Below are 15,000 nucleotides of genomic sequence, written 5' to 3' on the forward strand. Positions count from 1 at the left end.
CTGTAAAGGCAACGCTCTGACTAATCAGAGCGGTTGCTATGAGACTCACTTTACTCACATGGCAACAACAAAAACACATCGGACTTGACGACTTTCGATAGAAGGTCAAACGCTGAAAGCGGTTTGATCGACAGGCGTCTATTCAGCCGCGTGTTTCTCATTCTTTGGCTTAATGTGCAAACATAGAAACACCGATCTAAAGCTTTACTCGAGGACATGAACAAACATACCAGGTCGAAATCAAATCAACACACTCAGCCTTGCAGTGGCAGCCTTGCACGTGCTCCATCCGCCCAAGAGAGGAATGTGTGTGTGTGTGTGTGTGTGTGTGCCCCCCCTCCACCAGCTATGCCAGGATCTACCTAAACATTCAGCCTCCCGTTCCAGAGAAGTGGAGACTGGGATCACTGGTACTGTTTGCCTTGCCCTGGCCTCACTCTTTCTCAGCTGCTCTTTCTCTGTTGATCCTTTCCCTCTGTCCTCTTCTGCCCTTACACTAGGGAGTAATGGTCTAGGCTCTTACTCACTTGGCCTGATCTATGCATTCTTTCCAGAGTGTCTTGATTACTCCATCTTGCCAAAGGTTGGGCGTTTCTGTTTGTTTTCCCAACCGTATCCAAGTCTGTGGCACAAGGAGTCGGGAAAGACAGAAAAACAGAAACATAAACAGCCAGAGAAAACTGGATGAATTAAGCTAACACACCAAGCTGACCACTCCACAGGCTAAACCACCCTCACATAAAGCACAGTCTCCACAGACAGAACCACATTAAAGCACCGCTCATTTGTAAACACTTTAAAGGAGCAAACAGGCAGCTGCCACTGAGCTGTGTGGCCCGCCTCTTATCATGAGCTAGTGTGCTTTAGAAAACACTTCACCAACGTCCTGCACCATGTCTCTGCCTCTCTTAGACTTTGTGGGTGTGTCTGCTCTTGTAACAGTGAAGTCATTGGGGAAAAACAAACAGGTACCTATAAAAAAAGAATAAAAGAAAAACTGTTTCCTGTTGTGTCATTTGTATCATTATATTATGACATCATAATTCAAACAGTGCATCCTTAGCAGGCAGCTATTACCTACACAGGTCTCTACAAGCTGCCAGGCTGTCTTTGCCACTCTGCCCTTGACTCATATAAAGCAACAATGTCCCTAACACCCAGACAGACTAACACCCAGGCAGATTAACGCCCAGTCAGAATAACACCCAGACAGACTAACGCCCAGGCAGACTAACGCCCAGGCAGACTAACACCCAGGCAGACTAACACCCAGGCAGACTAACGCCCAGGCAGACTAACACCCAGACAGACTAACACCCAGGCAGATTAACGCCCAATCAGACTAACACCCAGACAGACTAACACCCAGACAGACTGACACCCAGACAGACTAACACCCAGACAGACTAACACCGAGGCAGATTAACGCCCAATCAGACTAACACCCAGACAGACTGACACCCAGGCAGACTAACACCCAGACAGACTGACACCCAGACAGACTAACACCCAGACAGACTAACACCCAGGCAGCTTAACGCCCAATCAGACTAACACCCAGACAGACTGACACCCAGGCAGACTAACACCCAGACAGACTAACACCCAGGCAGATTAACGCCCAATCAGACTAACACCCAGACAGACTGACACCCAGGCAGACTAACACCCAGGCAGACTAACACGCAGGCATGCAGGCCTAGGCAGATTAACGCCCAGTCAGACTAACACCCAGACAGACTGACACCTGGACAGACAGACCCAGGCAGACTAACGCCCAGGCAGACTAACACACAGGCAGACTAACGCCCAGGCAGATTAACGCCTGGTCAGAATAACACCCAGACAGACTAACACCCAGACAGACCAACATCCAGGCAGACTAACACCCAGACAGACTAACACCCAGACAGACCAACATCCAGGCAGACTAACACCCAGACAGACTGACACCCAGGCAGACTGACACCTGGACAGACAGACCCAGGCAGACTAACACCCAGACAGACAGACCCAAGGCTGTGTCTTCTTATCTAGAGTGTTATTTATAAGATGGATGAGATGAGAACCTATAGATACTGTTAGACTCATGGAGCTGAGTTACATAAGACGTGTGTGTGTGTGCGTGTGTGTGTGCCAGAGAGAGAGAGAGAGAGAGAGAGAGAGAGAGAGAGAGAGAGATTTTATCACTTGTCTTGACAAGAGACATACTGCCCATGCTATTCCATTAACAGATTTCTCCTGTAAGCGTAATGTCCTCTCAGGTCCTCCACACGTTTGTACTAAGACTGGAGTTTTCTCAGAAAACAGACCTGTTATGACCCTGCTAATCAGCGAAGATTTACTTTCAAACCACTGATAACTCATCTTTCCTCTTCTAAACAGGACGACAGAAGAGTTGGAAGGATCTTTAATACCCTTCAGAGAACTCCCCTTCCGAGCTGAATATTAGCCCCAAGGCACTCGTGAGCTGAAATACGTGCTCACACATCTTTACAAACCTAGACTCATATGTTCCCTGGACTAAAATAATATCATATGCCTTCTCAGATGAATCAGCATGGGGTGGAGTGACTGTAACGCAGGGTCTGAAAAGCTTCTCTTTAATCCCTGTCATGTGGCTGGGGCCAGATACCTTGTGAACTATCATGAGACTAAAATTACAAAAAAGAAAAAAGCAAAAAAATGGAACTGGAAAACAAACAAAAATGTCAAAATCAAATCAGAAGTAATTACACATTATTGCCTGACAGCAGCCCTTGGCAGAAATGATTGATAATACCTCAAACTTACATTTAATAACTCAGTCTTCCAGTTAAGTTCATTTGTCATGCGTTGAAGACATGCACTGATGTACTGAAATTCTTTTGTTCTAACGCGATGCAGACGGACAGACCTCGAAACGCAGATCGCGTCCTGTGACTCATAATTCAATCAGATTCATGACGAGTACAGTCAAACACAGACTCATGCCGCTAAAACGGCCCGTTTGAATAGGTCTTTAATAGCTACGGGATTGCTCTCGAAAGACGGAGGGTTTATGCAAGACATTCTCTGTCTCTCTCTCTCTCTCTCTCGCTCTCCCTCCCTTGAATTCACCCATATAGGGCTATGAAGAGCACGTTCACACCGCGCCCAGAAATCCCCCCCCCCCTCTGTTTATGATGCAGTAATCACAAGCACAGGAAGTTGACTGATCTTATTTCCAGCTTTCCTTACTTCCCAGCAGCATTCTGTGTGTGTGTGTGTGTGTGTGTGTTTTCTGTTTCATTATGATGGTTTGATTCCACAACAAATAGCCACAGCTGCGTCCTGAACGGATTGAGAAACCAGTCTAGTTAAAACCGGGATACTGTTTACTCTGCAGAACCGGAGTACAAAACCCTCACAAAGTCATTTTGTCCTGCTGCTGAAGGGGCGTTTTGATGAAAACAGCTCCATTAAAGCCAGTGGGCACACCCTGATAGGAGGGCGTCTGTGTGAAGCTATTGTTTCCACCAAGAGCTTTACTGCAGCCTCGTTCCACCTCTGTAGACGTGAAGCCTTGAGCCTACAGCAGAATCAAAGCCTAGGACCAGGGCCTGAGCCGGAGAGAGGAGGTTTTTTTGCTTTTTTTTCTTTTTGTCTGAGGAGCCAGAGGGGAAAGACAGGGATCCGCGCCAAGGCCCTGCTGCCAGCAAAGTCCCCGGCCCCTCTCCCCCCCCGTTCAGCAAAAGAGTAAGGCTCTCTCTGCATTCACCCGCGTCGGCAGTCCAGACCCCTACGCCCCCGCAATTCAACCGCTCCTGCCCGTAGTCCAACATAACACGACTCTTCAGCTACACCGCAGCAATGCGTCATCCTTAATGACAAACTCGCTCTGTCTGACACGAGCCCTCAGAACGAGACGGGGAACGGTCGAGGCCGAGGGATCCCGAGAGCCGCAGCCCAGAGCGAGGACGGGACACGGGAGTCTTCGCAACACGCTGTCAGCACTGCCAAAGGACAGACAGCCAGTCCAAAAGCCAAAGTTTATCTCCAGGATTGTGCATAAACAAGGAAAAAAACCTCAAAAAAAACAAAAGGGGGGGGGGCAGTTCTAAAGAGGAACCTTCTACGGGGAACTAATGTGGAACCGAGCAGTGACCCATCCTGGTGAACGTTTGTACGATCACACATGTACACAGCATGGCTGGTGCAGCCATGGTGACAGACCGTTAACGCATGTGCTCAAAAGAAGCACGAGTTCAGCAAACTGGGAAAAGCTGTGTTTGTGATCGGATGTCACAGACTAACAACACTCACAATGCTACTTTACATATCACTTATCAAAACAGAGGTGCAAGCAATGTTTCTCAATCCCCCTTAAGGAAAACCAACAACAACAACAACAACAACAACAACAACAGAAGTAAACTTTCAACTCCTTGCTCCTCTTTGAACAAGACACACATGAAATTCCCACCTGGAGTAGTGTGGAGGCAGGAGTCCTGGTCAGAGTTCTGCTGATGACTCCTGCTATGTCAGAGGGCTACAGCTCTGTGAGAATCAGTCTACACACAGAACCAAGCAGCTCACAGCACCAGCATACACACACACACACAGGAGCACACACATACACACACACACATACACAGTCACTTCCTTCCAAGCATTCAAATCCACACCGCTCTCACCCTCCAAACTTCATAACCACATACCTCTGTAACAACAAAAAACAATCTCCACCCTAGCTCCCTCCTCCTGCTCTCTCTCTCTCTCTCTCTGTCTCTCTCTCTGTCTCTCTCTCTCTCTCTCTCTCTCTCTTTCTCTCAATTCAGTTCAGATAAATACATTAAAATGACAATGAAGTCTGTGTTCCATTCTGATTGGCTAATCATTGACAGTCGAATCTGATCTCATCTATGGTTACGGCAAAATACCAATAAAAATGAAATCTTCATTTAAAGAATTCATCTCTAATTTTCATCCGAACCAAGATTTTATTTTTTTTTTTTTTTTTGGAAAGGAGTGAGAGGTGTTGATTAGTCACAGACAGATTAATCCAGTCGACTGTCTGCCCAGGTGAGAGTGGGACCTTTCGCTGACAGCTGCACACGGAGCACTGCGTTGTGTCAGAGAGAGTAAGCCGAGCAACTATCAGGAAATAAGGACCGAACGCTGCTATCGGGCCAAATGCATCTGACCTTTTTAATCCAGTGGAAGGTGTAAAACCCCGGGAGAGAGCCTGATGCTCCAGTGCAGACTTCAGGTCTACTGCATCACAGCACCTTGCTGATGTGCGCACAAGATAAAGGGAAGACCACAAAAAAAAAAAAAAAAGGGAAGACTTGCATAACTTCAGAAGAAGATATTACTAAAGCCTTTGGCATGTGTGAAAATTGTTAGCATATGCAAAACCGGTAGTATAGTCAACAACATGAAAAACACTCCCACCAATCACCAGCCAGCACAGTGGTCATGTTCAGCCTGATACGTGTGAAGGTAAGCTTTAAACTTTGGTTAATCATTTCTCCGTTAATCTGCAACCTGTTCTTCATATCAGATAAGCAGACCGAGTTCCAGTGAGTCAAACGCAGCCTGATTTCAGCCGTGAGAGGAGAGAGCCTAACAGGACTGAGTGTTCCCTTTCTCCTATGACCAAAGGGAATGATTTATAACATCTATTTTACAGATGGCTTAAATATGATATATGATTTGACAAAAAAAAAAAAAAACAGATTGTGTTTTCGATTTTACAATTCATAACACAAAGCCTTTGTGGTGGATTTGGACCAAAGTAATTCTGGTAATAATCTCTGGGTTGAGACTAAAAGCCGTACACAAAAATCGTCACGTTGCAGCCTACATGCAGATCAGAACATGTGTGTTCAGGCTTTCTGCTCTCTGAGCACACATGAAATTACAGGAGCCCAGCGTTTGAACAGACAGGCTGAGTTCAGCATGTTCCAGTGGGAGTGAATCACGCTTCCCCACCCAAGTTAAGCCATCTCGACTGATCCCAGACCAGCCCAGAGACTGAGTCACGAGCCACGGCCGAGGGATGCCACTGTGTCTGTTTCCCGCTCGGGATCTCGGGCCTTAAAGACAATGCTCAAGCTGACCAAGACAAGAGAAAACAGAGAGCCGACAGCAGACGAGGGCTGCTGACCGGGACAGCGAGTCGCTGAAGCTTAAACCACACTGTGAGCGTGGGGCAAACTGCCGCTGCAGTGGCAAAAACAATAAAACATGAGTGGATCATAAGTCTCCCTGTAACAATGGGCTAGCCTGGAGAAACCACATCTCTGCCCTGGCCCGCTGCATCACAGGAAATGTGGTGAGGTATTGCAAAGCCATTAAAAAGCGAATACAAAATGACCTGCCAGTTTAAACAACACCGTTCCTTTATTTGGTCTGCAAGAGCAGAGAGAGTGTAAGAAATAAGAGATGGGTCATAATAACATGGTTCGGCATGTTATTATTCACAGCAAATCAAAACTCTGGGTACAGATTTACTTTTCAAAAACTGTGAAAAGGGACCCTGAGGCTGTTTACTCTTGGTTAGTAGACTAAACTTCTCGGTTGTTACATTGCAATAAGATTGCACCCAAGAAAACACAAAACAAAGAAACAAAACAAAACAACAAAAAAAAAACAATATTCTGAAAATTGTGCATACGTGGAATGAACTGTTTCAGTATGTTTGTTGCCTTTGTCCTGCCGAATGTGAGATATACAAGACCGGCCATATTAATAAGTGTGATTTTCACAGTGGGTTTCACTGAAAATAACACATAAATGACTCTATACTTATCATGTATGAGGGACATGAAAACTACCACGACAAGACATCAAAAAGCACAAATGAACCGGTCTGTCAGAGATGGAGGTGACGGAGGCCCACGGTGACGGAGGCCCGAGGTGACCGGGTGTCCGTTAGGCTCATCGTGTTGTCCAACACCGCTTCCCTCCTCTGGAGTTAGATTTCACATCGCCCCTGGAACAGCGATCTCCTCTCCAAACACAACACCGCCAACGGTCTGACGGCCAGCTGCCTTGTGTTAAGCACACAGCAGACACGCAGCCCACGGTCCAGGTTCTCACCAAGTCATGTAAATGTCATCTGGCTGTCTTAGTCCTGGCAGTCATGTGACCTGAGGGGGTGAGAGGGGCTAACTAGATGATACTAAAAATAGAAACCACACGTAATACATGACCGGTGGAATCTAAACAAAGTCGTGTTAGTCTGAGGTTTTTAAGACCTTACACGGTACCAGCAAAGAGTCAACATGTGTGTTTTACGAAAAAAAAACAAAAAAAGGAAAGAAAAAAAAAGAGGGGGGGGGGGGGCGTATTTTTTGCCTGAGAGTCTGACAGAGAGCAGACAGCCTATATGGAGATTGCCTCTCCACAGAGACTTGGAAATGGAATGCTTCTCATACATCGTGAACATTTTTTTCTCTGCTTTCAGGGTTATTTCCCAGAATCCAGAGGACGCGTTCAACAGCACAGACAAACACACGTTTAGAGGCACCAAATCATTCCCTCTGACTCTACAGTTTAGAGTTGAGGTCTGTGATTGGATGTTTTCTCTGAGTTTCTAATTTACACAAACGTCCCTGGTATGTCCACAGGCTGCTCTCTGACTCGCTCTGGCTCCTTCATCAGAGTTCTAGCGCGTTCCGCACCAATCCTCCGCGGCCACTCAGAAACAGACTCCAAGCGACTCATTCCAGAGCTAAAAGTCTACTGAATAATTTAGTCTAGTCTCCTACTTTACCTCGTTTGCTTATATTTACGATCACCAGGGGACAGTCATTCCACTTCTTTCTTTCTTTTTTTTTTTTTTTTTTTTTTTGGAATGCAAATGATCTTCATTTCTGAACAGCCTATTTTCAGGTTTTAAGGAATCCACGCCAGCGGCTACAAAGCCTCCATGAAATGCAGTGTAATGTATTTATCCCCCACTGGCGGAGAAACCAGGTTATGGTGTTGACAGAAATGAGTGGAGACAGGAGGGTAATGAGAGGAGAGAGGGAGAAGGAGGAAGAGAAAGATCTCAGCATTGCGTGAGACAGAGGGAAGAGGCCTGAGGCAGACTGCCTGACCTGCAGAGAGCAGCTTCACGCCAAAGCAGCCTTTCACTCTCCTGTCCTGTTTCTACAGCACTAGTGAGGGGGAAACTTTAAGAGTGAGAGAGTTTGTTTGCATGTGTGTGTGTGTGTGTGTGTGTGTGTGTGTGTGAGTATATGTACCCTGACATGTAAAAGGATGTTGGTGTAAACATTGAAAACGTTCTTGTTGAAGTAAAAAATGTACATATTGTAGGCAGAATAATGTCAATTCCGTACATCAGCGTCAGTGTCTTGTTTATTTCTGAATCTGTCTCTTCACACGTTGCACGCAGATGATGTCATATCTGTGCTCAGGTGCTGCTAGCTAAAGCAACACGTCCATCAGTCCGCAGACATACGGCTCAGAGCGAATGGCACAAACGGTGTGTGTGTGCGCGTGTGTTTATAGCGGCAGAGGTAAAACCCCGGCCACGTGTGAATCTTATCTAAACATGGACCTGGAGATTTATAACCTACCTAGTCAGTGTGGAAACTGTCTCCTCCTGAATTATTGCAAAGATTTGGACTCCAAATGTGTGGGATTACACATGAATCAGACTGGAGTGGATGGGGACGAATGGGTCTAGCATATTTCCCTTGTAAATCACCCTCTGAAGGAGTGAAGACTTGTCTGATCGTCAATAGCCTTCAAACTCCTTCTTATCGCTCATTATCTCTCGCTTTTTTTTCCTCTTTCATAGCAGGGCCGAGAACGAACTGCATCCGCGCGGAAATTCCTCAGCGATTTCAGAGAGGGAAGTTATTCAACGTCTCTAAACAGATCTGGCATGTTTTGAATCTTAATTGCGGCTTAATCAAGAAAGCTTCGATACGTGGAGCCCGACTTCCCAAATCAGGCCCCGTGTTGCCAAAGCCTGCCATTTCCCAGGACTGACAGAGAGGAAGGGAGTCCGAGGTCTCGGCATTATTTCTCACCCTGGCTCCACTTCCGTCTATTCACCCACTGCCACTCTTAACCGCTTGGTTTCATTTTCTCTAGCGTGAGACTGGTTGTGTGTCCAGGATATGTTGTGAAAACGTTATGTCAGGGTTGTACTGGAGCTAGACTGCCCCCTCGTCTTAAAAGGAACAGATTGTTGGAGATATGCTTTGTAAGCACACACACTCCAGATCTTTTGCTGTTTCCGGAAAACTCTAGTATGCCCATCGGCCAGCATGCCTTGCAGGCAAGTGGTCTCTGTATCCTTTCACACCTCTGGAATTTCCTGTAGGTACAGACTGTGGCAGAGATGAAGGTAAAACTGGCTGTTGAACACACACGCACACACACGCACAAGAACGCTCACGCACGCACACACAAACACACACACACACACACACACACACACACACACAAACACACACACATGCACAATAATGCTCGCACACACACACGCAAACACAAATACACACACACTCACACACACACACACACACACACATAATAACGCTCGCACACACACACACACTCTCACACACACGTGCACACACACACACGCACACACACACATGTGCACACACACATGCGCGCACACACATGCGCACACACACACACACACACACAATGCTAAAGCTTAATGGCTGCCAGATGGGTGCATGGGTGGAGGTTGAGTCTGATTTGATCTCTCGCTTCATTCATTCCTCATAAACTCCTTCTCTTCCCAAAAACCCCAGACCATTCTCTCCCCAATCCCACCCCCCTCCTCCCTCTCCCACAATTCTTACTTACATCTCCACGTACCCTCAACTTCAAAACAACTCCATCACATTCAAACCCAGAGGAGTAGCAGAAGGGGCTTATTTTAGACAGAAGAATCTTGAACAGCGCAAGGCTCGGCCAAGCCAAACATACTCCGGGACTGCGTTCACTTGTTTTCAGATTCTTGGGTCTAAAGTATGACAGAACTCTGCTCCAACCAAAGAGCTCGCCCTCATTAGCAACACAGCACTTCCTTTTTGATAAGTTGGTTTGATTTGAGCGAAAACTGACACGATTCTAACAAAGCAATCAACAGCGCAATCATTTAAAGGTTTGCCTTTGAGTTGAAACGTCAGTGCGTTTGGACTATTGACCTCTGTTAAAGTGATTGTTTAAAAAGGTTCTCCTCGCTGATGATCAGTCATAGATCAGTGAGAAACTAAACGGAGCCTTTGCATTCACAGTGTACATGAACACAGAGAGAAAAGAAACATGGAAACAAAGAAAAAGCATGAGAACAGTGAAGATAAAAAAACAGAAGGAGAGAAATGTCTTGGATCTTACCTTCACCTCACATTTCTTGTGGCATGTTAACCGGCACACTGAGAAAGAGAGAGAGAGAGAGAGAGAGAGAGAGAGAGACAAAGACGGAGACAGAGAGAGAGTTAATGACAGTTACATAGACATCATACAGGAAACATATTGTTTCATGTCACCAACATTACAGACAGACTTTGTAAAACATAATGGAATGAGAAGTTATATAAATGAGGTCACAGTTCAGGGCTTCTTTCTAAGCTCCATAACTTGTTTTCTCCTCATTTAGTGTCAGATATGATTTGCCATTAGCGCAGTAACACTGAGCAACTCTCAGGTCAGTGTGGACTCTGTTCTGTTCTGTTCTCAGGCTTTAGATCACAGTCAGGCACAGGCTTTGTGTGGATACACTGATCTGCATTCACCAGGGTCTCCATATGTAGCATTCTCATACACACACACTCACACACACACACACACTGTGTTCACCTGAAAGTTCCCCTGCTTTAATCTGAAGGCTGAAACCCTTCAAAACCCATCAAACTCTCTCTCTCTCTCTCTCTCTCTCTCTCTCTCTCTCTTTCTGTAGTTTTAAAGAGGAGATGACAGTAATGACTATTACAGAACAAAACAACACCGCAAAGCGTTAATGCGTCATTCACACTGCTCCTATGGGTCTTAAGCAAAATCACTGTGCACTCATTTACTGTATAAAACACTGTAGATCAGCTGAAGAGGTCCATCATTAGGGAAGAGAGAGTCATTTAGGGCAAAGCAGTTTCTTGCTCCGGCTGCTGCTGCAGCGTGCACAGGTACTCCCCACACCAGCTGGTCCAAGCCAATAACCATCTATACAGTCTTTACACCCACACACTGGGCATTGTTCTTTCTATCTGGCCTGTCATTCTCTTCATAAGGGTGGGGCTTCTGAAACAGGGGCCGCATACAGGAACCAGTCTCCCAGTGGCCATGGCAACAAAACCTTCCTCAGAAACACACAAACACATACACACACACACACACACACACCAACCTGTTCATATTTCTGGAATTCGGAATGGCACTGCATGTACAGTAACAGTGGCTAAAGAAGTACAACCTGTCTTTTGTCATCTCTCTGTCTCACTCTCTCTGTCTCACTCTCTCTCTCTCTCTCTCTCTCTCTCTGTCTCTCTCTCTCTCTCTCTCTCTCTCTGTCTCTCTCTCTCTCTCTCTCTGTCTCTCTCTCTGTCTCTCTCTCTCTCTCTCTCTCTCTCTCTCTCTCTCTCTCACGCTCACTCTCTCTCTCTCTCTCTGTCTCTCTCTCTCTCTCTGTCTCTCTCTCTCTCTGTCTCTCTGTCTCTCTGTCTCTCTCTCTCTCTCTCTCTCTCTCTCACGCTCACTCTCTCTCTCTCTCTCTCTCTCTCTCTCTCTCTCTCTCTCTCACGCTCACTCTCTCTCTCTCTCTCTCTCTCTGTCTCTCTCTCTGTCTCTCTCTCTCTCTCTCTTTCTCTCTCATGCTCTCTCTCTCTCTTTCTCTCTCTGTCTCTCTCTCTCTCTCTCTTTCTCTCTCATGCTCTCTCTCTCTCTCTCTCTGTCTCTATCTCTCACTCTCTCACGCTCTCTCTCTCTCTCTCTCTCTGGAGTTCTCTTAAAGCACATTTTAAAAGTGTACACTTACTCTAGAGAGTGCTGTGTGTTATATAATTGGTGAAATATCCTTCCTGGAGCTTGGAGATCACGTTTTTGAACATGTGTGTAATATTTATCAAAATCATGGTCAGTGACTTTAGGTGAAGGAGAGAGAAGCTCTCGGCAGAGCGGAGCGGTCCCTGGGCTAGGGGATCATCGCAGGGGTGAAGAGGTATTCTGGCTGCGAGTCTGCATAGTTTTGAGCTTAGCAGGATATTTTCATTAACATGTGAGCCTCCTGTCTGCTTGGGAGCGTATCGGATGTGAGAGGGTTTGGAGACCTGAAATTTGTCTCGCTGTGGCTTCCTTACACCTTGGGCTAGAATACACAGAACCCCATTTGGCCTCGATGCCGTTAAAAAGGAGAAAACACCACACTAAACTCGGCTCAGCTGCCTGGCTAGTTTCAAACAGTCTGTTTTTTATTTTTTTACCCGCTCTGTGGAGCTGACTCTCAACACCGCCGCTTGCTTTGCATTCCCAGTTCAGTCTCACACACACTGAGGATGAGGGACCAAAACTTGTCCTTGTCATACGAAACTTTGAAACGGTTCCGATAATTACAGCCCATGAGACCAAAATGTGCACTCAGAGGGGTTGAGGGGAGGGGGTGGGGGGAGAGCATTGAGACCAACAGTCAGCTGTACTCTTTAATTACAGTGTCCTTAATTGAGGCAAAGCAGGATTAAACCTCAGATGCCTGAGCTGACTGCTGGATTTTTCTTTTTTTTCTTTTTGGGGGGAGATTCTTTTTATTGAGCACTTCATTCTAACGCGGTTAAAACGAGGCTGTTCTTGCCTCACAGATAACTGTAAAAGATAACTCTTTTAATTCATGTGTGTGTTATAGAGGAGTTCAACACACAAGACAGTACCATGTTATTCAGCTGACCAACACAAGTGTGATGTCTATAGTCCATGTTTTACATGTTTTACATGTTCATATACCTGTTGAAAATGATTGCATGCATATTGTCAGAGGAAGTGCCATAATTCATTGGTGTCATGACCCTCTTGTTCAGGTTACTGTGAGCCGTGAGCAGAGCGGTGCAGTATCAGTCTGTCATTTGGTGACTAAATGTGTCACTTCAGCATTTCCCAGACGCAAATGTTGTTACTCTGGCAACAACTCGATAAAAGTTTTGCGTGCAGTCGTGGACTGTAACACCAACCTGATTTTTTCATCACTGTCCACTGACTTGTCCTGTCCTTTCCTCTAATGTAGCAACATGACCAATGGCTACACTGTACAGAGACTCCCTGAAATCATTCTCAGAAACACTAAGGAATGTGTACTTGTACAAACACACACACACACACACACACACACACACACACACACACACACACACGTGCAGGCCGACCAACACGTTTTCCTGCACGAGTGCTGAGTGTAGTCCCAGGAGTGAAGAGAAAGGAACAGCAACACTGCCATATTGGGTGTGAAAGCCCATCTCTGTGGCCCATGCCTGGCTTTGCCTTGTTAGGAAGTCAGGTCTTTAGAGTGTAAACACACACTGGACCAGAGGACTAAGGGGAAGCAGGGTGGACAGACTGAGGGAGGAGAGCACAGAGTAAGAAGCAGATTTGGAGATGAGAGAGGACTGCTTCAGGTCTGACTCAGGGTTGGAAGAATGTTCTTGAAGCAAGCGGGGTAGGGGTGGGGGTGACGGAGCAGGCATTTCCTCACGTTGGACTGTTGTAATAGTCCAGTGCTCCCAGTGGTCTGGGCTGGGCCGGCCTACAGAGAGAGCACAATCAGAACACAGGACTGGAGCGTTTCCTCCCAAACAAACCCCACAAAACAGCCTGCACAGAGCACAGCTTCACACACACACACACACACACACACACACACACACACACACACACACACATACATACATACATACATACAAACACACACACACGCATACACAACACGCACACACACACACACACCCACACACACACACACACACACATACATACAGATAGGAACACATATACACACATACACACACATACACACGCATGCACACACACACAAACACACACACAGACACACAGACACACACACACACACACACACACACACACACACACACACACACACATACATACATACATACATACATACATATAAACACACACACGCATACACAACACGCACACACACACACACACACATACATACAAATAGGAACGCGTATACACACATACACACACATATACACGCATGCACACACACACACACAAACACACACACACAGACACACACACACACACACACACACACATACATACACACACGCATACACACACACACACACACACACACACACACACACACACACACTCCACAGTATTGCCATAACTCCATTCTCACACAGACGAGCTCATCTTTTGACAGTGTGCCACATTGGGGTTTAGAGTCTGGCCAGTGTGGACTAACCAGGACAGTGCTTCCATTCAGCATTGCCAAAGTCCTCTGACCACAGTCTAAGCCGCTATGAGCAGCCCAGGCAGACAACATGAGCGTGAATGCAGGAGAAACAGCCGTGGCACACTGAGGGCTGTTTAGGCTGGACGGTGTACAGCGCGGGCTTACACGGCACTGTTTACTATTGTCTGTACCCTCCAAGGTCATCTGGCCTGTCACGGTACGGCCATTAGCACAGCACAGGAAACATCTGTTACAGCCACTAGCCAGAAAGGGAGCTGTCAGATCTCCATGAGTGGATAAGACACGCACACACACACACACACACACACATATACTCACACATACGCATACACGTAAACACACACAGACAGAGAGACACAAACACAGGCCCATATGCAAACACATATACATACACACACACACACATATACAAACTGTACAACTGTACATGTTTACATAAAGAAAAGACCCCAAGTAACCCCATAACCATCTCTCTCTCTCTCTCTCTCTCTCTCTCTCTCACCCACTCCCTTTGTGTATGCATGCATAAGTGTGTGTTTATGTGCATGTGTGTTTATGTGTATGTGCGTTTA

General features: G+C 46.3%; 1 protein-coding gene across 1 annotated transcript in view; it reads right to left on the reverse strand.

The window, feature by feature from the left end:
- The window catches only part of tns1b (tensin 1b), a 145,473-nt gene that overhangs the window by 85,277 nt on the left and 45,196 nt on the right, over positions 1-15,000 (reverse strand). Inside the window, exon 3 of the mRNA XM_030785824.1 lies at positions 10,339-10,376. Within this exon, the coding sequence (XP_030641684.1) occupies positions 10,339-10,376 (38 nt within the window). The remainder of the gene's footprint in view (positions 1-10,338; positions 10,377-15,000) is intronic.

Source organism: Chanos chanos, chromosome 10 (assembly GCF_902362185.1).
Source record: "Chanos chanos chromosome 10, fChaCha1.1, whole genome shotgun sequence".
In the NCBI taxonomy this organism is placed as follows: Eukaryota; Metazoa; Chordata; class Actinopteri; order Gonorynchiformes; family Chanidae; genus Chanos; species Chanos chanos.